The sequence below is a fragment of the Topomyia yanbarensis genome, chromosome 3 (assembly GCF_030247195.1).
Source record: "Topomyia yanbarensis strain Yona2022 chromosome 3, ASM3024719v1, whole genome shotgun sequence".
Taxonomy (NCBI): Eukaryota; Metazoa; Arthropoda; class Insecta; order Diptera; family Culicidae; genus Topomyia; species Topomyia yanbarensis.
In genome coordinates this window covers 86603431-86627037 of record NC_080672.1, presented here as the reverse complement: position 1 = coordinate 86627037, position 23607 = coordinate 86603431, and the positions used below count along the sequence as shown (strand labels likewise).

The 23607-nt window shown below is 39.0% G+C and overlaps 1 protein-coding gene across 3 annotated transcripts in view; it reads left to right on the top strand.

Annotated features, from left to right (window-relative positions):
• LOC131688876 (long-chain fatty acid transport protein 4) overlaps positions 1–14414 on the top strand; it is a 34242-nt gene extending 19828 nt beyond the window's left edge. For all 3 annotated transcript variants that reach the window (XM_058973467.1, XM_058973468.1, XM_058973469.1), the window contains exons 4-11: positions 2246–2347; positions 2847–2997; positions 12654–12855; positions 12924–13116; positions 13197–13275; positions 13338–13607; positions 13675–13765; positions 13835–14414. In XM_058973467.1, the coding sequence (XP_058829450.1) occupies positions 2246–2347; positions 2847–2997; positions 12654–12855; positions 12924–13116; positions 13197–13275; positions 13338–13607; positions 13675–13765; positions 13835–14143 (1397 nt within the window). In that variant the 3' untranslated portion in view covers positions 14144–14414. The remainder of the gene's footprint in view (positions 1–2245; positions 2348–2846; positions 2998–12653; positions 12856–12923; positions 13117–13196; positions 13276–13337; positions 13608–13674; positions 13766–13834) is intronic.
• The last annotated feature ends 9193 nt before the right edge of the window (positions 14415–23607 follow it).

Below are 23607 nucleotides of genomic sequence, written 5' to 3'. Positions count from 1 at the left end.
ATGAGAAGGATTGGGGAAGTGGTAAGGTTAGGGGTAAGGAAAACAACGACACAGAACAATTAAAACAGAGCATTCTGCACCCCCGGAGTGATGCTGAACGATCTGCAGGTGTTACAACAGCAGGAATAAAACTTCCAACCCCCGGAGGGATTTAGAACCTCTACCCAAACAGTGAGCGGATATATCAACACCCCCGAGGGGATATTGAGATAACAGAACGACAACACCCCCGAAGAGATATTGTCATTCAAATACGGCTAAAAAAAACTATAGCCCTTTACCACACTGGGTTAGGAACAAAAGCATATCCTTAAATTTCAGCTCTCTGTACATAGGTTCATCTATGTATGGAGAACCAAAAAACCGGATGCGCAATTGCATTAATACAGGGCAATTGCATATCAAATGATATGATGTTCCGTAATCGGATTCACAAAAATCACATGAATAATACTCAGCGCGCTGAATAGTAGCCATGTGATAATTGAGTTTGCAATGTCCAGTCAGTGCCCTGACCAAAATACTGCAGTTGTGCTTGGAAAAATGCAACAAATTTCTTGACATTTTCGGACTCACATCCGGCAGAAAAGCCTTTGTTTGAACGCAAGTCTGCAAGCTACGCCAATGTTTGGCATGTTCGAATGCAGCCCAAGAGCGAATCTTGTGCTTTATCTAACTTATTGACGATGGTAGAACTGGTACTGGACCAACGAAATCAGTCGCAGCGCTAGCTCTAGCCAATTAGTCCGCCCATTCATTTCCAGTAAAAACCGGAATGACCGGGTACCCATAGAAGGTAGATAGCATTTGAAATGCTAAGTTCTTTGATTTGAGTTCGACATGCGATTACTAATTTCGATCTCGAATCTGCCGAACTAAGTGCTTTCAGGGCAGCCTGACTGTCAGAGCAAAAATAGATTCTTTTACCGCAAATTCCCTGTTGAAGTGCGGATTGTACGCCACACAGAATCGCAAAGATTTCTGCTTGGAATACGGTACAGTATCTACCAAGCGAATAAGATTGGTTTAATCTCATCCCATGACAATAGACACCAGCACCGGCTCGGCTCCCCAACAAAGAACCGTCCGTATAACAAACTACGTATTATTCAAGTTGTCGCTCCATCCAGCCAGACCGCCATTCCTCACGAAGAGGAATTCTCACATTGAAAGTTTTAAAAGGAAAACTACATGTGAGTGTAAGGTCACTGGGAGCAAGTGTATATTCATCCCAAGTAACCATTTGGGGCCACAGTCTTGTGTGGCTAGTTACACCACCTTGAGGACATCCGCAGACACTCAGTTTCCTCATCTCTACTTGTCTTAACGATGAGCACAGATGTCGGTTGCTAAGCGTTGCGTGTATCCAGTTCGTGATATATGAAGGTACTCCATGATCTCGTGCTGTTTCCAAAATGGATTCGAAAGACACGTTGTCAAAAGCACCTTCAATATCGAGAAAAACTCCCAAACTTGATTGCTTTTGTGAAAAAGCTTTATCAACGTTGTAGACAACATTGGGTAACAGGGTGGTAATAGACTTCCCCCGCTGATATGCATGTTGCATTGCATGCAGCGGGTGCTCGCCCAAGCTACCATCCCGAATGTAGTGGTCGATTAAACGTTCCACTGATTTGAGAAGGAAGGAGGTCAGACTGATCGGTCTTAAGCTCTTTGCCTCCTCATAAGTGACGCGGCCACCTTTGCGAATGAATTTGACTGTTATTTCCATAACTGACATACTTCAAACCCACCGGATGCCACGCGGCCTCTAGGCTGGTGTTGTCCGGAGAAAGATAATAGAGTTATCAACCTCCTGGTGGACCACAGCCAGTTACTGGGGAGTTCGCCCGGCTCTTCCCAGGCTCCGTTCGCCATTGAGAATATTTTAAACCCCCTCAACAATTTTACCCATAGCACGGGTCGCATGACACTATGGAATTGGGGTTCCCTGTTTGGTGTTACCACCGGAACAGGTAGTCCGTAGTGTAATTCTTAGCCGGTTGAAACAACCACTACCGACACTACACGGCTTATCTAGGCTGTTCGGAGAAAGAAGCTGACATTTATGGACAGCTCCCATAGATGGCCGAACAGCCACAGTTTGTTAGAAAACATGGAACTAGGAAGTTTAGTGAAATGTATTAGGAGTTAGACAAATAATAAGTATTGGAATTCCACAAGACCAATATCAAAAGATGTGAATATTTTTTATGCAAGTATTGTAATATTTAATTTATTTTAGCCATCGCCGAAGTGATTGATCAAGAAGGAGTGAAAGGTCTCCCCATTTTCGTATACGGCTCCGAGCAGTCTTCAGACCCGATTAAACTGGAGCAATTGCCAGGTAAATATTGTTCACCTCAAACACATACTAACTCTATAGTAGGGAACTGAACCGATCCGACAACAGTAATCCTCCGAACCATTCTATTATCCACACTGTCTGAAACGGCTGCCATTTTCCCATAAATTGCAAACACGCTCAGATGATGTATTTCCTCTCCGGTTCGGTTCATTTCCTTTTCAGTCTTTTTCTTTCCCGAAACCTAAAAGACTCGCAGTCCAGCTCAATTACTGGTCAACCTAAACATTTCCCATGAATTTCTCACCTCATCTAAAAGGTATCTCTATGCTCTTTCTTGTATGACTGAAAGTTTGCAACAGAAGCACACATGGTGTGTATTTTGCCACCTTCCTTTCCTTTCCTGTATAGTGTATAATGGATAATCATAAATCATTTTCGCACGGGGAAAATCGTTCCTGTTTTTTTTTGTGTGTGAACTGCTTCTGATGAGTGAGACTGTATGTTTTCCCTTTCCCCGCCCGTTGTTGTTTCTTTTCAGCTGCCGAGGACTTGCGGCACGCTCTGAATGGCGTACAGAATGTAGACTTAAGCGCTATCTGGGATGATGTATCACCGAAAGATAAATTAGTTTACATCTACACGTCCGGCACGACCGGGATGCCCAAGGCTGCTGTGATCACCAATTCCAGGTGAGTTTTTGATTATTTACTACGGTAACCCGTACGGTATCCCTAGTGCAGTCGTATAGGGTGCCACTAGCAGTCAATTGCACTTGTCGTTTTTCCCGCGCTCTCTATGGTTTGCTATGGGAAAATGTACTTTTGCATATAAAATATTTAAAATAATCCATAAAGAATTGTAAAACGATCCATAAAAAAGTTGTCAATGTTCCATAAAACAAAACTGAAAATCCATAAAACTGTGTGAATGATCCATAAAAAAGGGTGATTTGATCCATAGATTATGTAAAATTGAACCATAAAATAATCGCAAAAGAGCACTAAAATAGTAATAAAAGAGCAATTAAAATGAACTAATGCCCCATAAAAATATTGGAAATGTTCCATAAAATGATACATTTTGCGCCATAAATTAACTGACATTGATCCATAGAATATTAACAATGTACATTAAAACACGTCGATATGTTCCATAATATCGACAAAAATGTTCCACGGTATTACAAAATGGAGCAATAAAATGTTAGAAAAAGTTCCATAAATTTGATGTAAATGTTTGCTAAATAATTTTTCTTGGTCCATAGAAGATGTAAAAATGAACATTAGAAATGATTCATATATTGAACGTTAAATTATGGTTCATGGATGTTTACAAAACGATCTATAAGAAAAGAAAATGTAAAACGATCCATTAATATGTGCTTATGCATTAGAAAAAATAAATTTAATGAATTCATGCGAAATTTTATGGTAAACTTAAAAAATAAGTTGTGCTTAATAATTCTCATAACAGTGACAGTGTTTTAACAAGTGAGCTTATACTGGGAGCTAGTGTGATGCGGCTTGGCCGCATATCCGAGGCCAAGGATCCGAAGCGGCGCAAAGCCGCTGAGGATCCGTTGGACGAGGCATTGATTAACCCGTAGCTGGAATTGCAGGCAAACCTGTGGTCCTCTCGTTTGCCCGGTTTACTTAAACATAGGGGCTATAGCTCGTTAAAAGCCGACTGAGCGGCAGCGAAGTCGGACAGTGCACAAGAAAGCGATGTGGCGTAGCCACATTAGACAGTGTTCGTGTATAAAGTGTCCGTTTTCGCTTCAGATAGTTATTCAGATAGTATTTGCGACTCATGCCAGCCTGTATAGGTGGTCTAATAACACTCAGCGCTCTAATATCATAAATACCATGACGTTTAAAGAGTTGCCATAATGATTTCAGGTTAGCTAAGGTCAGTTAGCTGACTAGTTGGGTACGGAAGCTGAAGTTTAACTATAAAGTATGTTACCGTTCTGGTACTTTTGCCCTATAAACCGATCACGAGCAAGCAAGAGTGGTGAGAGATAGAGAGAACTTATTTACTCTCTATCGTGGTTACCAATATTATGGCTAGCTAAATGGAATAAATATATAGATATGTATCTACTTATCGTCTAAAATCACGTCAATTTTCTCTGCTATGATTAAACGTTAAATTGTATAGCATATTTTGTTTGTATCTAAATTATGTTAAAATAGGAAGCACTAAAAATAAAACTAAACGGTCTACTAGGATAAAATAAATAAATATTATAACAACACATACACAAAACACACAAATTCTAAAAATCGCGGTAACAGGAAACGGATGGGAAAGCCGCGGAAAAAGAGCACTGGAAGGTGAAAGGGTTGGGAAAATGAAAGAGAGAGAGAGAGAGTGAGACTACTGGGCCTCTACAGCAAATATTAAAATCACTTTCGATTATACCATCAACGAGTTCAGATAGACCAACGGAAAAAGTTATATATAAAAATTTAAAGTTTTAAAAGCAAGAAGTAGCATTGGTAGAAACTACTACACCATAGGAAAGGATCAAGACCCAGCAAGTGTTGCCCAGCAGCCATTGGAGTGGCTTACTGTCCGGGATCAGCGATTCCCCACAGGGTCCACGGCGTATCCTCAATCAGCGAAAAGCCATTATACGTGGCGATCATCTCATCGAGTAACCGAGAGATACCTCGACGGTTTGCGAAAACCCCACAAACGCGCGGTAGCACCGCGAGGAGAAACCCCAGCAAGCGAGGTCGCCCAGCACGCGGAGCCAGCCAGGCCCGAGTAACCCACCTTAGGGGGCAGCAACGACGAGTCCGTTACGAGTCCACCGACAACGAGTCAACCGTCAACGAGTCACCGCCCACGAGTTTCCCACCCACGAGTCCACCGTTTCCAACCGCAATCCCGCATTCGCCGGCCGGCCCGTAGTTTACTATTCTACACACCCACACATACACACGATTGTAAGTAGATTAAAATAAAAAAGTGTAAAAGATAAGACCGTGCATTTTGATCCTTTGATTGGTGTCCATGTCCGTGAGCCGACCTTGAGCCTCCGAACCTCAAGCTCGTGCTAGCCAGCAAAAGAGACCTTTGGAGTCCACCCCAGACGGTCCCCGTGGCTCTGACCAGGGACTAGGGGCAACGTAATAGCGGGTCCTTCTGATCCGCCAAGTAACAAGTATGCATTGTTTGTTGTAGTTTGACATTACAACCAAATGTAATAAACTTTATTATTAGTTCGAATAGCAAAAATTTCGCATGAATTCATTAAATTTAATTTTTCTGGTGCATAAGCACATATTAATGGATCGTTTAACATTTTATTTTCTTATGGATCGTTTTGTAAATATCCATGAACCATAATTTAACGTTCGATATATGAATCATTTCTAATGTTCATTTTTACATCTTCTATGGACCAAGAAAAATTATTTAGCAAACATTTTCATCAAATTTATGGAACTTTTTCTAACATTTTATTGCTCCATTTTGTAATACCGTGGAACATTTTTGTCAATGTTATGGAACATATCGAAGTGTTTTAATGCACATTGTTAATATTCTATGGATCAATGTCAGTTAAATTATGGCGCAAAATGTATCATTTTATGGAACATTTCCAATATTTTTATGGGGCATTGGTTCATTTTAATTGCTCTTTTATTACTATTTTAGTGCTCTTTTGCGATTATTTTATGGTTCAATTTTACATAATCTATGGATCAAATCACCCTTTTTTATGGATCATTCACACAGTTTTATGGATTTTCAGTTTTGTTTTATGGAACATTGACAACTTTTTTATGGATCGTTTTTCAATTATTTATGGATCATTTTTGTTGTTTTAGTGGCGCAAACTTAGGGCTGCCGTTTGCTATTTTGATGTGGTTTTACTCGAATGATATGGTTGTTTTATTTCTTTTATTTCTGGCGTTTCGTACTTTTATTGAATCGTTGGACGACGTTCGACAGTTTCATTTTACTATAATTTGATATTAAATATGCTATAATTTCTTATCCAGAGCTGGGTTTCTTTTAAAACTCTGCAATCAATCGATGTTAAATTTTTTGTATCATTATTTTCTCATAGTTCATATTACGATTTTTTATTAATATAGAATACATTGAAGCTTTCAATATAGCGGTCCCGTTTCAAAATATCGGCTGTGGCAGCCCAGTCAGATTTTGAACGTTCATACCTTCCATTATACTTAAGAAGAATGATTTGAGGATTAAGGTCATTTTGTCGAAAATATGTTCATCAATGTAGTATTAAAGTTTGGAGTATGTATAACATGCATTAATAACGAAAAGGCTGTGTTTTGAAAAATGTTTCTAAAACTACTCGGAAATGGTGAAAATTTTCAGCGCATCTCGGTCAAAACCGTCAATATGGTGCACGCTTAAATGATGAAAAGTTTGAAATATACTGCCATTAAAAGCAAGCCGAGAAAAACGCTAAAGATTTACATTTTCTTTGAGTCTTATGGATGGAACAATCATAGTTTAGTATTTTTTCGATATTTTCTAAACAAACGTGGTAATTTTATTTTTGTCAGATATCCGAAGACTGTAAGTCAACACCGGGAGCGAAGGTGATTATTACCCTAGTAACAATTGAGGTTGTATGGTACTCTTGGAACCCTTCTTAAAATTCTGTAGTACACTTGCAGTGTGCTATAAACTAGAAATGCTACTTGGGTAGAATTCATCTCCGTGGATTATTTTATGCAGCTTCGTGCTAGCAACCAAGACCAATTCGAACAATAATCTTCCACCCGGAGTATAATTTCTTTGGGAAACTAATTAGCCCTTATCAGCGCTATCAAAACACTCAAAAGAATTAAATTTCAAAATATTTTTCTTCGTCAACTATTATGTTTATGTCCAATGGGTGGAAAGATGCATACATATGGAAAAAACCGATTTTAAAACACTCGACTGAAACTCGTTTCTTACTGGTTCCCGCCAATGCACCGAGCCGAAAATCTTGAACAGAAGGATTGTGATTTTGGTCGGTTTATACTAATCAACCTTGTGAGATGGTCGGAGACTACATTTCGACATATGGAAATAAGGAAATTATTAGGAGTCAGCCGGCTCCGTGGACTGACTGTAATAATTATTTTGTACAGCTTCGTGCTAGTAACGGGGGCCAATTGAAACAAAAATCTCTCACTCGGAGAATATTTTCTTTGGAAAACTAATTAACCCTTATCAGCGCTGTTAAACCATCAGCCAAAAATTTCAAATTTAAAAATCTTTTCCTTCATTAGCTATTATTTTTATTTCCGATGGGTTGAGATTAGCACACACACACACACAGCGGAATCGCCGGACCGACCTCGACACCCAACCGGGTAGCTCGTAGACCGTGTCGAATAGCTAGCAGTGGATCGTTGGCACGCCAGTGAACTGGAAGCTACGCTCAACCCGGAATCGTTGGACGGACCTCAGCACTTACTAGCTGGCCCGTTGAGTAGGCCGGGAACTAGACCGAGTAGACGGAGCGGGGAGCTAAATGGCTCACAGAAAGGTACATCGGTGTCGGGAGCAATCTACCGCCTGGGAATTCATTCGGCACCGTGGACTACCCTACAGAACTGTGACGAAAGGGGAGCTAATTGGTTCACGAATACCGGTACCGAGAGAAATTCCGTTGCAGGGGAACTCTAAGTCGGAGTAGGATAATATCCGAGTTGATCTCGGTGAAGCTGGGAGCTAAATATCTCAAGGAAGTGGGTATCGGTATCGAGGGAAATCCCTCCACCGGGGAACTATCGGCCGGAGTAGGGTGAGTTTACCGTTGCGGACTATCCATGCAGATCGTATGAGGCCGGGGGCTGAATGACACACGGAAACAGGAGCTAAATGGCTCAAGGAATTAGCACCTAAACGGCTCACGGAGACGAGAGCTAAACGGGAACGTAATAGATGAAGACAAGAAGCGAGAGAAGAGTCGAGAGTTAAATCAAAGCTCATATGTCGAGCCACTCCATGAACCAAGTGAGGCTCCGAAATAGAGCAGAAGAAAGAGGTGCGACGAAAGCTCAACGATCCCCCCACGAAGTAATACCTTGTCGTAGTTCCGTGAGGATGTAGGGTGTAAAAAGTTAGGATTGTTTTTAGTGGTTAGGCACGAACGTGAGTCGTGAGTCCCACACAGTGCCAATACACTACAGGCCAGGCTTTTGAAACTTTTCACACCTTACTATTAAAACCCGATTTTAAATCATCTGACTAAAACTAGTTCGTGATTGGTTCCCGCACCGAACCGCAAATCTTGAACAGATTTTGTTCGAGGCTTCTCCTCTTTGTCGACGGAAATAAACTGATTTCATTCGATGGCCTGCCCATTTGGCTTCGAGTGCAAACTGAACCAAGTACAAAACCGGGTGTCGCATTCGAATGCGGAATCATTCGTGTGTTGCACTCGTACTGGCAACATACGCTCGTCTACCGCTCGTGGTATAGGAGGAATGGTGAAGAAAAAAAAAACCCGTTTGGTTTGTGCCGGTCTCCAGTTTTCTTTCGATCGTTTGCCGAGAAAAAGTCACTAGGCCGGGTGTGTTGGTGCCGGAGCATTCGTCTACCTGGCGTATTTGAGCTGGCAGGAAATGCTGCCCGTGATAACAAAAAGATCAAAAGAAGACCTGTGCAACTTAAGGACATCTTTTGATTCTTTTGGAGGATTTGTACCTTTTTGTTTTTCAAAAAGCAAATGCGTGGTAAAAAATCAGATAGCTGATTGCTGAACGATACACTTGCCATCTTCTACACGCAGAGAAATGTATATTGAATTCCAAAATAATCCGCTTTGAATTCAAAAATATATTTTTTTGAACCACGGCCTAATTTCAATTTTTTTAGATTCAAAAATATTTATTTTTACCTTCAAAAAAAAGTTTGTTGTTTCTATTATAGGACTATTTTAGATTTAATAATGTTTTTATTTAAATCTATCATATGTTTATTTTTGAAACAACGCAAGTTTTTTTGCTTGAAATGCGCTTTTTATTTGAAAACAATGAAAAAATATATTTAATCCAAAAAACATTTTTCTTTTGTTTTAAAAAAAGGTTTTATTAATATTAATATTCTGATTATCATATTTTTTTGGAATCCGTATGTGCTCATATTTTGCGCCGATTCCTAATTTCGCTCATTGTGATCTAAACCAAGATTTTCAAAAAATGTCATAACTTACAGAAAATAAGTAATATTTGAATTTTTGTTTTGAATTTTGCGATTAGATCGTGAACAGAATTAGAAACCCGCGCAAAATATTGCAGCATCTCGTTATAGATTAAACGCAGGTCTGAGATTTTCGGCTTTTATGCTATATATATATATATATATATATATATATATATATATATATATATATATATATATATATATATATATATATATATATATATAATATTTACATAATTACAGTTTCTAAGGAACAACTTTCATGGATGCATTTCGTCCTTTCCGCCAGAAAAAGTTGTTGTGTGTCCCTCCACATCCTTACGTTCGATGAATTTTAGGGCATCAATAGTGTCTCCGTTTTCTGAAATATTTATATATATTAGGTTTATATTACATTATTAACAATTAATTTACTCACCTATAAAAGCACTCACTATCACATCGCAATAATCAAACGATTTTAATATTTTAAAAATATCCATATCTTCTAATACTAGTGTCTCGACCGCAATATCTGCCCGATGCGTTCATTTTTTCGTTTGCGTAATGTAACAAAATGGCGGAGATCTAACCATACACGGACATTATTTTAAGCAATATTTTTAAATCTAAAGCAAGTATTTTTGTTTCAAATGGTATTATTTTAAAACCAATAAAATTTTCTTTTGGCTCAACTAATTCCTTGAATTTGAATCAAAGTTTCAATATATTTGATACGAATATTCCTTTTTTCCCTAAAAGATTTTTGAATCAAATTGCAGTATTTTTGTTTCTAATATGAATATTTTAGAACCAACACTGTCCGGTATTTGAAAAAAAAAATATTTTTATTTCCGCTTCAAATTTTTTTTTGAATTTGATTCGAAGTCGCAAAATATTTGAATCCAATATGCCTTATTTCTCTGCGTGTATCGGTATAGTAATTTCTAGGCGTATACAGATGCTGTAACGTAACCCGAAAATGTCAAAATATAACCGAATCTTTGTTGTGATTTGGCGTCGCTTCTCCTTAGAAAGCAAGCTATCTTTCCGAAACAACAAAAAAAACCGTTTGTTTTCAGGGCGACTATTTTCTTCGCATAAATAATTAAATTGTTTTCACTACGGGCCATGGCGCTACTACTGCTGATGCTGGTTGGTAATACAACAATCAAACGAATGGCGAGAAAAACTGATTCGCGCGAATATGCACTTTAATCGCTCTCTCGTTCGTTTTCTTGCCATGTACCTGTTCATTCCTTTCAGCTACTAATAGTAGCATAACCAAGACGAATGTGCGTCTTTCCCCCACTATCCATTTAGTGGACAGTGTTGCCAAACGCATTTTCAGCTTTTCATCAATAACATTCTAACAAAATTTTCAAACAATGTTGCAGATTTGAAAAGAAGGAAAATAGTTGATGAAGGCAACGATTTTCCAATTTTCATTTTTAACAATATTATTTTATTCTAACGAATTATTTGAAAATTTCGCATTTAAATGTGTAATGCTAAATGAAATTATCGCGTAGGAATACAGTGAACGTTTAATTTCTCGCTGTTGACCCGGCAATTGGCCGCCTAAATAGCCTCCAGACTTTTTTCTAGGTGTCTGAGTGAAGTCAAAAGTCTATGTGCACGGAAACGAAAAACTACCTAAAATTGAGTTCCTTTGACTCAATCTCGTGGTATCGTGGGGGAACTTAAAATTAGGTAAACCGTGTTGAAGGTAGTTTCCATTTAACCCATTCATGCCCATGTTGTTTGTGGACAACAACGTTTTTAAACAGCTATAACTTTTGATTAAGGCAAGATTTGCTCACAAAAACAAGTAAGGCTAATAAATGTGACTATTGGTTTTCATTTGAGTATTAACGTTTACAAGGATCAGCTCTAGAACTGAAGTTATTGCAATTAGTCTGACTGAACTCCGATGGAGCAGTGCTGCCAAGAACCGTTTACGTTGGCGACGGAAAATGAATTTTTCATATAACTTCGTTATGTTGCAATATTAGTGAAAACTGATAAAACTTATCAATTTAGACTATTTTTGGCTACGTTTTCCACGCAGTTGTACTATTGTAAATATTCTAGGAGAATTGTAGTGAGCATTGGAAGGTAAAAATTGAGCAGCTTCTAGCACTGCAAGGAAAGCACCTACCTTTATGAAAAAAGGTTTTTCGAGTTTCTTGACCCCACCGTTTTAAAAGAAAAATAGTTTTGAAACCCTACATGCACTAGAAAAAAGTTGGGCATGAAAGGGTTAACCACGGCAAAAATTGCAACTCATTGATAGGTTTTTTATACTCAAATTTAAGTTGAATTTACCTAATTTTGAGTATACCTCAAACAACTCAAAAGTACGTTCCTCCACGGAAGACCTCGACTGAGTCGAATCTCTCGTTTTGTTTTTGACAACACTAATAAGTGCGAAAGCGACGCACAACTCAAAAGTAAGTTAAAAGAACTTATTCTGCAGGTTGTTTTATTTAACCTTGTGGATAAATCTACAGTGATTGAAGCATTGGAAGCCAACATTACTTAAGTACGTATACAGATGTCACTTGACATGAGCGAATGCATCATCAAAAATTGGACCACTCGAATGGATCAAACAATAAATGGCAAAGAATGATCTTTCTTTTAAAAATTTTGCGAATATATTCATTTTTTTAATTTTTGTGTTGATTTAAAAAAAAGCTTCATGATGAATCATTCAACCCCTTAGCCGAGGCAGAATACTTCGTAGCGAAGAACAACGTGCAATGTGACGTAGATTACGAAAACGTGAAAACCAAGATCCTCGTGTATATGGACAATCATCTGACGGAAATTCGCCCACACGATTTAGCACCGCGAACTAGCACGGATTATATTAAAAGAAAGTGGAATCCGTCATATATGACACTTAAAGAAACTTTTTCCCTGGCATTCTCAACGGTGTTCGGCTGGATCGAATGTGACAGAACTAACCTATACCTTTTCAATTGCCCTACGAGGGCAGATCATCTCAAAGTGTTAACTACATCCAAGGAACGCTATGCACATACCTAGGGCAAAAACTTACGTGCCGGCTCTGTAACTGGACGAATCAATTTCTGCCCCACAATTGATCACTCTTAATTTCACAGAAGATCACTTAACGTTGCATTTTCATGTTCCGACCTGCTTCCAGATTCATCATGATGGGCAGCGGAGCCTACTACATGCTGAGCTTACGCGACGATGATGTCATTTACAATCCGCTGCCACTGTATCATTCCGCGGGCGGAATGGTCGGTATGGGCTCTGTACTACTGTGCGGTCTGACGATGGCACTGCGGAAAAAGTTTTCGGCATCTAACTTCTTCGTGGATTGCTCCAAGTACAACTGTACGGTAAGTTTTCTAGTAACCTATAACTATATAGATTAGCTGATTTTTGACTTATCGAAATTTATTTGAAGGTCGCCCAGTACATTGGGGAGATCTGCCGGTTCGTTTTGGCAACGCCTCCGAAACCAACCGACACTCAGCACCAGATTCGAGTAATGTTCGGCAACGGGCTTAGGCCGCAGATCTGGACCCGGTTCGTTGCGCGATTCAATATCAAACAAATTGCCGAGTTTTACGGATCAACCGAGGGGAATTCCAATTTGAGTGAGTTGTTTTCTCATTTCGGAGCAGGTCGGCTGACGGTGACTGATGACTGTTTCTGTTTTCTTTGTACGTTTTTGCAGTGAACACCAATAATACGGTTGGTGCGGTTGGATTTGTACCGGCATTTGCTGGAAAGATCTACCCAGTCACTTTGGTTAGGTAAAAATCCACTCCAAGTCCTATCTACAGTATAATAATTCAATAAATTGTTACCATTACAGATGTGAGGAAGACACCGGTGAAATAATTCGAGGCAGTGATGGTTTCTGTATTCGATGCAAACCCGGAGAGCCGGGAGTTTTCATTGGAAAAATTAATCTGAAAAATTCACTCAACTCATTCGTTGGTTATGCCGACAAAAAGGCCTCCGATAAGAAAGTGCTGCGTGATGTGTTCGCTAAGGGCGATATGTTCTTCAATTCTGGCGATATTTTGGTGGCGGATTTGTTCGGATATTTCTATTTTAAAGATCGTACGGGAGATACTTTCAGGTTAGTCTGACCAGAAATGTATGTATGCACTGGCATTCTGACCTCAAAATTTATTTTTTTTTTTCAGATGGCGCGGAGAAAATGTCGCCTCGTTTGAGGTCGAGAACGTCATCGCTAGTATCGTCGGGTTGACTGGATGCGCCGTTTATGGAGTTGATGTAGGATAAAATCTTTCTTGACCCCTAGCCAATCTACTAAATATTTCGACTGTTACTCCCTTCTTATAGATCCCCGAAATCGAAGGAAAAGCAGGTATGGCGGCGATTGTGGACGCCGAAGGCAAGCTGGATTTAGAGCAGCTTGCGGCCGGTATTCGGGCCACTTTACCGGCATATGCGAGACCTCTGTTCATTCGAGTGCTGACCGAAGTCCCTATGACGACAACCTTCAAGTTAATCAAACGTGACCTGCAGCTCGAGGGCTACGATATTACCAAAATCAAGGATCCGATCTATTTCCTGCAGAGCAATGGTAGCTATCGTTTGTTCAGTCAAGAGGATTACGACATCGTGAGTAGTGGCAGGGGCAAGTTTTAGATGACCTAGCACACTGTTTGAAACGCGGTAAACTGATTAATATAGATAGCTCGATGTGCCAAAAACACACTTCCCCACTATTCCAAATCGACTGATAGTTTTGTCTAGTTTCTAAATTTAGCTGTTTAGTTGAATAGCTTTAGCGTATGAATGTTATAGTAAAGATAATTTATTTTTAGTTCAATTATTTTTTTTTTCAAATCCATTTATTGTTCGTCATACCAAATGTTATTTTACATAAGAAAATAAATGAATAAATAATTAAGTTTTATATCTCGTATTGTAATTAATATCAATGTTTTCAGTTTTGGTCAGCGTTGGATTCTGCTCACAGGTTTTGGGTGATGTGTTTCGGCGAATATAAAAAAAAATAAAACCATTTATGAGGGCATGTGGCTAACGTTTCAGTTCACTTCTGCCCTAACTTTATTTGAATAGTTCCGCTAGTGTGAAGCAATCAGATTTTTAATTTCTGAGAGTGGCTGAAGAAAAAGTAGGCCGAAACGTTAGCTACAGAAATGGTTTTATTTTTTGATATTCATTTAAACACATATATCGTTGAAAATGGTAGTCTACTTGGTTGAATCGCTTACCGGTTCAAACAAATTCCTCTAGTGTAAAGGGTGAACTCAAAATTATTGCAACACAGTTAATTTACTCTCAAATATCAGGTATTTATCCTATAAACCAAAAGCCTAATTCGTATTGAAATACCAAATAAGGTATTTTAATACGAATTTCAACATGTTTTTTTTGCCTTTCTCAATAGAAAGGTATTGCAATTGCTCTGAAAACCGACTTTTTAACGGAGGCCCGGAGGGCCGAGTGACATATACCATTCGATTCAGTTCGTCGAGTTCGGCAAATGTCTGTGTGTGTGTATGTATGTGTGTATGTATGTATGTGTGTATGTATGTATGTGTGTGTATGCGTGTGTGTATGTGACCAAAAATGTCACTCATTTTTCTCAGAGATGGCTGAACCGATTTTGACAAACTTAGTCTCAAATGAAAGGTGCAACGTTCCCATAGGCTGCTATTGAATTTCTAATGGATCCGACTTCCGGTTCCGGAATTACAGGGTAATAAGTACGAACACGCAGAAAATGTCGATTTTAATAAATTCTGCAATGAATGTATAAAGGTGAATTTTTTTCCAAAATATGACCACAACTGCTTCGATTTGTAGTATTAGGTCACTAACATCCATTCAAAGTCTATTTGGCCACATTGGCCACCATCCTCGGTTCCGGAAGCCCCGGCGGAAGTATCTAAATTCAGAATAACAGTCACATCGGTTTCTCGGAGATGGCTAGACCGTTTCGACTAAACTTGGCCTCAAATGAAAGGTATTGCGTCCCCGTAAATGGGCTATTTAATTTCATCCCGATCCAACTTCCGGTTCCGGAGTTACAGGTTGTGGCGTGCGATCACATAGCAAATTGTGATTCAAACCGATACTCCGATGAAAGCAAAAAAGGTAAAAAATTCGCTAAAATGTCTCTCAAACAACTTAAATTTGCTGTTCTAGGTCACCGACGGCCAACCAAACTTTCGTTGACTGCATTAACCACCATAGACGGTTCCGGAAGTGCCCGGGAAAAGCGGCCATCTTTCAAAATTTACGAACTCACATCAGTTTCCCGGAAATGGTTGGGCCAATTTTCACAAACTTAGTCCCAAATGATAGCTATAATATCCCCATAGATGTCTATAAAATTTCGTACGGATCGCTTATATGGTTCCGGAAATATAGACTAAACCGTCCGGTCACATATGAAATTCCCATATAAGCCGGAACTCAATTTTTTTTTCAAAGGGGGACCTCATGAAATTTCAGAAATCGAATTCGTATTTTTGATGCCAAACATCTTTAAAATGCATGAAACGTCGAGATTTTATGTTATCTCGAAAAATTTTTTTTTTATAAAAATCGACTTTTTGGGACTTTGCCGATTTCGCACCTTTTTGCCTTTCTCAATAGAAAGATATTGCAATTGCTCTGAAAACCGACTTTTTAACGGAGGCCCGGAGGGCCGAGTGACATATACCATTCGATTCAGTTCGTCGAGTTCGGCAAATGTCTGTGTGTGTATGTATGTGTGTATGTATGTATGTGTGTGTGTATGTGCGTATGTGTGTGTGTATGTGACCAAAAATGTCACTCGTTTTTCTCAGAGATGGCTGAACCGATTTTGACAAACCTAGTCTCAAATGAAAGGTGCAACGTTCCCATAGGCTGCTATTGAATTTCTAATGGATCCGACTTCCGGTTCCGGAATTACAGGGTGATGAGTACGAACACGCAGAAAATGTCGTTTTTGATAAATTCTGCAATGAATGTATAAAGGTGAATTTTTTCCAAAATATGACCACAACTGCTTCGATTTGTAGTATTAGGTCACTAACATCCATTCAAAGTCTATTTGGCCACATTGGCCACCATCATCGGTTCCGGAAGCCCCGGCGGAAGCATCTAAATTCAGAATAACAGTCACATCGGTTTCTCGGAGATGGCTAGACCGATTCGACTAAACTTGGCCTCAAATGAAAGGTATTGCGTCCCCGCAAATGGCTATTTAATTTCATCCCGATCCGACTTCCGGTTCCGGAGTTACAGGTTGTGGCGTGCGATCACATAGCAAATTGTGATTCAAACCGATACTCCGATGAAAGCAAAAAAGGTAAAAATTTCGCTAAAATGTCTCTCAAACAACTTAAATTTGCTGTTCTAGGTCACCGACGGCCAACCAAACTCTCGTTGACTACATTGACCACCATAGACGGTTCCGGAAGTGCCCGGGAAAAGCGGCCATCTTTCAAAATTTACGAACTCACATCAGTTTCCCGGAAATGGTTGGGCCGATTTTCACAAACTTAGTCCCAAATGATAGCTATAATATCCCCATAGATGTCAATAAAATTTCGCACGGATCGCTTATATGGGTCCGGAAATATAGACTAAATCGTCCGGTCACATATGAAATTCCCATATAAGCCGGAACTCAAATTTTTTTTCAAAGGGGGACCTCATGAAATTTCAGAAATCGAATTCGTATTTTTGATGCCAAACATCTTTAAAATGCATGAAACCTCGAGATTTTATGTTATCTCGAAAATTTTTTTTTTCTAAAAATCGACTTTTTGGGACTTTGCCGATTTCGCACCTTTTTTCAGTTCAATATTACCGTAGCTGTTTTTTCTTTTTCAAAATTTTAGAACTCGAATAATGATTTATTTTCCTGTATATAGTCGTCATGTGATGTATAATAATAAAATGTAATATATGCATTTAAAAGCTTTTAATGAATATAAACAACGCACACATTCTCGTGATTCGTGATTGAGAAAGGCACAATTGCACCGCTAGGTGGATTAAAATAGGTTTTTTATTTTTATATTTATTCATTTCGTTTATTTGATAGGCACAAATGCGTTAGCTTGGCGGTACCGAATTCTTTTGTTTTTACATTTTGAATATCTTAAAACTAGGAGGCAACAATGTTGAAATATTTTTTTTTATAAAAGAGAAAAAATTTACAGCTATCTTAAGACTAGAAAAAAGATTCTATATATAAGAGAGGGGGCAAAAGATTTTTTTCATGAAAAATTTTAAAACAAGGAATTCAATAGTAATAGTTTTTTAGGAAATATTTACAGTTATCTTAAAACTAACAATATAGTTTGGTACACAAAAGGGGGAACAAATATTTATGAAAAATTTCACAGGTGTTTTAAAACTAGGGATACAATTCTATTTACAAGATGGGGGACAATAGTTTTAACAAAGAGTAGAAATTACAACTATCTTAAAACTAGGAATACAGAATACAAATTTGATTTTTTACCGGATACTTATGCTTGGTCATTTCCAAAATCGGTGTAGAAGTAGTTGTATCAAGGACAGGGGAGAGAAGGCGTAGATGGTGACCGGTAGAGAAGAGCAAAACTTGCAACTTTCGGGCAAACGGGAGATCAGCGAAACCAATTAACGCCTCAGTCTAGTAGGTCGGATTGGCGGATGGTATTCTTCGGACCCGCGGGGAATCCTTCAAAGGGAATCCTTCGGACCTCGAGTCGCTCTCGCTTCAGTTTCCGTAGTGATAAGGGCGACGGCGGTTACATAGTGGCAGTCTGGAGCTTATCGGTTCCACACGGCAAGAGGAAACTACTAAAAACGAGAAATAAAAAGAGAGGGGCTAAATTGGGATATTTATCGTTTTTATGAAAGTATAAATAAGGGACATATAGGAGAAATCACGATTTGCCAGCATATCTCGGACTGGGACATTGGGTGGTCTACCTCGGGCCCGAAGGGAATACTTTAACTGAGACCTGGCTTCCAAATACCCGGCGCATACCCAGACAACGTGCTCGATGTCGTGATAGCCCTCGTCACAAGCGCACAGACTACTCTCCGCAAGCCCAATACGCCGCAAATGTACATCTAAGGTGTAGTGGTTGGACATAAGTCGGGACATTACACGAATAAAATCCCGACCCACATCCATCCCCCTGAACCAAGGCTTCGTTGATACCTTTGGGATAAACGAATGTAGCCATCATCCAAGTTCACCATTGCTCCACGAGGTTTGCCAACTGTTGAGTGTCCTCTGACGACAAATACTAAAAAATTCGTTGAAGCAGATTGGTCTTTCGTATATGTCACCATTTAATGCTCCCACCTTTGCTAATGAGTCGGCCTTTTCATTGCCCAGGATAGAACAATGAGAGGGGACCCAAACAGCATTTTCAACATGATGCTCCAATTTCAACCAATTATTGAACTTGTGACGTAGGCGTTGAGGCGGTGGAGATCAGTATTTTCAGCATTTTTTCCGAATTACTATGTGGGAAGTTCCAAGTTTTCGTTGTGGTTGTTTTTCGCGCGGTCTCAATTCATTCACTTCTATCTTGGTCGCAACAAAGAAAACAATTATGCAAATCACAGGATATAAACAGTAACCCTAAAACAACTGCAAAATTGGATTAATTTCTGTCCAGGTTGCAGTAATGTCGTGTCAGCTCTTTAGCACCATTTTTGTCATGATTTTATGCTGAATGATGTATATAAGCATGATTTTGAGTAGTTAATTTTGAGTAGGGAATACTCCTTGATCATATGACAAGAAAACCATCGTTTTTGTGACGGATAAGACTACGAATTTAGAAGGGTTCCACACACTAACCCAGCCCAAACTTGTTCAGTAATTTCTTTTGACGACGTGCTCAGTAAAGTGATATTTTTAAGGAGCTGTCAGCAAATTGTATAAAAATTTGCGGAATAGTTTTAATTTTTTAGCGATTTTCAGTAATTTTTCGAATAATTTACTGAAACCCGAAATATTTTTCACTGAATTTATCAGCTCTTCTGTTTTTTTCGGTACATAAACATTATCCAGTAAAATACTGACTGATTGTTTGACAAAATTATACCAACGTTACCGAACCTCGTCAAAAACTTACAAAATAAGTACAGCAAATCATCTGTCAAGTCGCCATTTTCAGAGGAAACTGCTGACTGACCAGTGTTTTTTGACGTTTGGATAGAACGAATTGCGGAGAGTTCGGTACCAAATTGTTTTACTGAATTGATTACCGAACGGTTTGCTGTTCAAAACCCCAGCAAAATTTTACTGTAACCAGTAATTTAAATTAGGTGCGCAAGAACTTTTTCGGAGATCTACACACTTAATTTAAATTACTGGGTACAGTAAAATTTTGCTGGGGTTTTGAACAGCAAACCGTTCGGTAATCAATTCAGTAAAACAATTTGGTACCGAACTCTCCGCAATCCGTTCTATCCAAACTAGGGTTGCCACCTCTGGGTATATTTTGACCCGGAGATTTTCACTGACCGCCGCGGGGGGGGGGGGTGGATTTTAAGTGAAACAAGACAGAAATTGAAATCAAAGCGATTGCGCGGCATTTTAGACCACTTTAATAGCTTTTTATTTCTACGTTAAAATAAAGCTGTAAATTTTTCACGTTTGAGAACGGTTTTGTCTGTTTAATATGGTGTGGTATTTTACTTCCCCGACTAAGTGCCAGGAATATAAAAGCACCAGCTACTCTCGCTGTGGAGGATAAGTCGAACGAGCATTGCTCTCCTCCATAACTACCTTTAGCAGGCCTGCGGCATTACATGGAAAGCACTATGTGGTGTAGGTTATTCATCACCAGAGGTCGCATCTAAGGGACAAAGCTCACCTACCTAACCAACATTTAAGGGTCGCCGAAGGAGTGGCAACAACACCGGAAGAACTCGATTGATGTTGACCTAGTCAGTTGGATTAGAACAAATAAATGTCATAGCGTGGTGCACTCTGGTTATAAGCACCACCAACTGTGAATTGATTTGGTAAAATTGCTGCAAAATAACTTTTTCAGATTATTGTGAACGACTTAGTGGGATGCAACATTTCAATTGTAGCATATAGCGAAATATTACTTTCCTTGATTTGTATTTATTTTTCATTTTCATTGCTTTGTGGAACTCATCTTCGCCACCTTGAAATGAAGGATTACTCGGGCAAAATAAATCTGAACCAGAGTAATAGTTAACGTAGACTTTTTAAATATTTTCCAAAAAAAGTGTAAAGTGCAATTCAAAAAAAAAAATGAAATTATGCTTCTTCCCAGCAAACCCGGAGAAATTGATGTAAAACCCGGAGCCCCGGAGATCGCTTCCGAAAACCGGAGTCTCCGGGCCAAACCCGGAGGGGTGGCAACCCTAATCCAAACGTCAAAAAACACTGGTCAGTCAGCAGTTTCCTCTGAAAATGGCGACTTGACAGATGATTTGCTGTACTTATTTTGTAAGTTTTTGACGAGGTTCGGTAACGTTGGTATAATTTTGTCAAACAATCAGTCAGTATTTTACTGGATAATGTTCATGTACCGAAAAAAAACAGAAGAGCTGATAAATTCAGTGACAAATATTTCGGGTTTCAGTAAATTATTCGAAAAATTACTGAAAATCGCTAAAAAATGAAAACTATTCCGCAAATTTTTATACAATTTGCTGACAGCTCCTTAAAAATATCACTTTACTGAGCAAGTCGTCAAAAGAAATTACTGAACAAGTTTGGGCTGGGTTAGTGTGTAAAACTTCATTCTGAGTTCAAATGATTTCAAATGAAAGCATGAATGGTCAAGGTTGGACGTTGTAACAAAAATACAAGTTTTGAAAATATTTCTTGATACCTTAGGTAATGCTAAATGAAGGTCATGAAAAACAAAATTTTCTTTGGCACTTTTTTTAAACCCCTTTCATTGGACATTTTTACAGTTTTCAAATGAACTGAATTGCAGAGCAGAATAGAACCAAAAATTACTAAGAGTTTAGAGTTTCGACTAAACTGTTGTGAAGAAACATGTTCATACAAACTTTGTTTTTAAACTATGACGCATCCTTACATTTTTTTTTTAAAATAGCTTAACCACGGTTTTATACGGAACCCAACTTTCGGGTTTTTTGGTCTTGAATACATTTTTTCAATTTGGTTTCGCGGCGGGGGGAGGGGGTAGGCTTAGACTAGCTACGTCCTTGTTCTGACGGAACCAGCCGCTTGACGACATATTAACAAACAAGAGCTGTGTAAGTTGTAATGTGTCATCTTAGTAGCTTCGACCCCGTTCTTCTCTAGTTGTCATATCAATCGAATTTAATCCACTAAAACTGTACGCGAATGATACTATCATTGTTCGATAAATTACATACAGTACATAATATTATAAGAAAGGGCTTCATAGTTTCTATTCTTCGGCACACCCGTCAGCGAACTGTTGTCGAAAGCTTACAACGCTACGTTGTTTTACCCGGCTGAACGTGAAGCTGCATTTCACTGGCGGAAGTAGTACAGCCCCAGTCAAGTATAATGATGTTTCGTAATTTCAGAGCTTGCATGTTTCTGATGTGCTCGATAATTGGTTTTATTGAAAATTAATAATGTCAAAAGCTTGTTTACACCCACAGTAATAATTTCTGCTTGTGTCCGATGGTTTTCTCCTGCCCCTCCCATCCTTGACCACCTTTTTCCGGCATGCCCTGGCCAGTGAAGTCGGAGCAAAAAAAATGGAAAATTCTTCGCCGTTCATGTCGTCACTTTGGCAGCTAATCCGGCAGCCGAGCTCGGCAGAACACGTAAAATTCGCACCGCTACTGTTCGTTGGGCGGAAGAAAGGGTAAGGGAAAATCGCTCTTTACTAACCTGACGGGCCTGCCAGTACCAGATGAACGGGTTTTTTTCCTATCCCTGGACGATGTAGTCTATTCATAATTTTCACTATATTGATCATAATTAAAATTTTCATTTGGACGTCAGTTCAGTTTTACTCCTTTCCAAAAGTTTGAGTACGTAACCATTAACTTTTTTATGGAGCAATTGAAAATTTGATCATAGGTAAGCTTAACTAGACACCACACCGGGGCGCTGATCGGGAAATTTAATTGATTGTGCGAAATTTGGGATCTGGGGCTGAGGCTAATATGAATGCAATTTGGGAATCTATTTCAGTCATAATTTTAAACGAATAAAGCGCTTTTTGGGTGTTAATTGGTTTTCATCATTTGACCACCAACTGATTATGATATATTTTTATCTTAAGCATTTGTTATTTTTGAGTTGAATACTTCTAATGCGTCAATACTGGGGTCCCGTTATAAAAAATTCTGCTGAGAAATCACGTATATGGCACTCCTATCCCACTTGTATTGAACTGACATAAGTCAACATCTCAGTTGGCACACAAATTATGGGCCACACTGACAGTTCAAATTGTTCTGCTTGTTTTGCTCGAAACTCGATTTTCACTAGTCAGATACCGTACGGCATGACTCACTTTTCAGACATTTATTAAAAAGTGAAAATATTGGATAGCTAATTGAAGATATGTGTTATTTTGGACATGTCGGCGAATAACAAAAACTTTACACCATGGTGCACCAACAAATTAAACGAACTCGACTATCACAAAATTGTGTCGAATGAAATTGTTTATTGTGGATCGACCCTAACGTGACGTTTTAGATGTTGACATAGAAATTTTCTGTTTTTAAATGCGAACAACTATAAATAAAGCAAAAAAAACGGGTTTTTATAAAATCCTTCGAAAACGACGAAGAAAATGCGAAATTAGTACGCCTATTTCAGCTAGAGTCGCCAAAAAAAGAGGAACTAAGCGTTTTATCACATACGGGAAAGTTTTTTTTATACAGGTCATGCGTGCTCGTTTTGTATCAGTCGGTCCCCGGTCCATGAGTTGATGGGTCGATATCCAGTCCAGATAGTGGGAGTGTCACCTCTCTGGCGTCGGTGAATAGGCCGACGGAAAATAACCAGAACTAGTAGAAGAGGAAGAACTGTTATGTGTCCAACAATAAACACTTTTAACGGGCCGACAAGGGTACACGGGTACCCGCCAATTGCAATGCTCTCTGGCGTCGGTGAATAGGCCGACGGA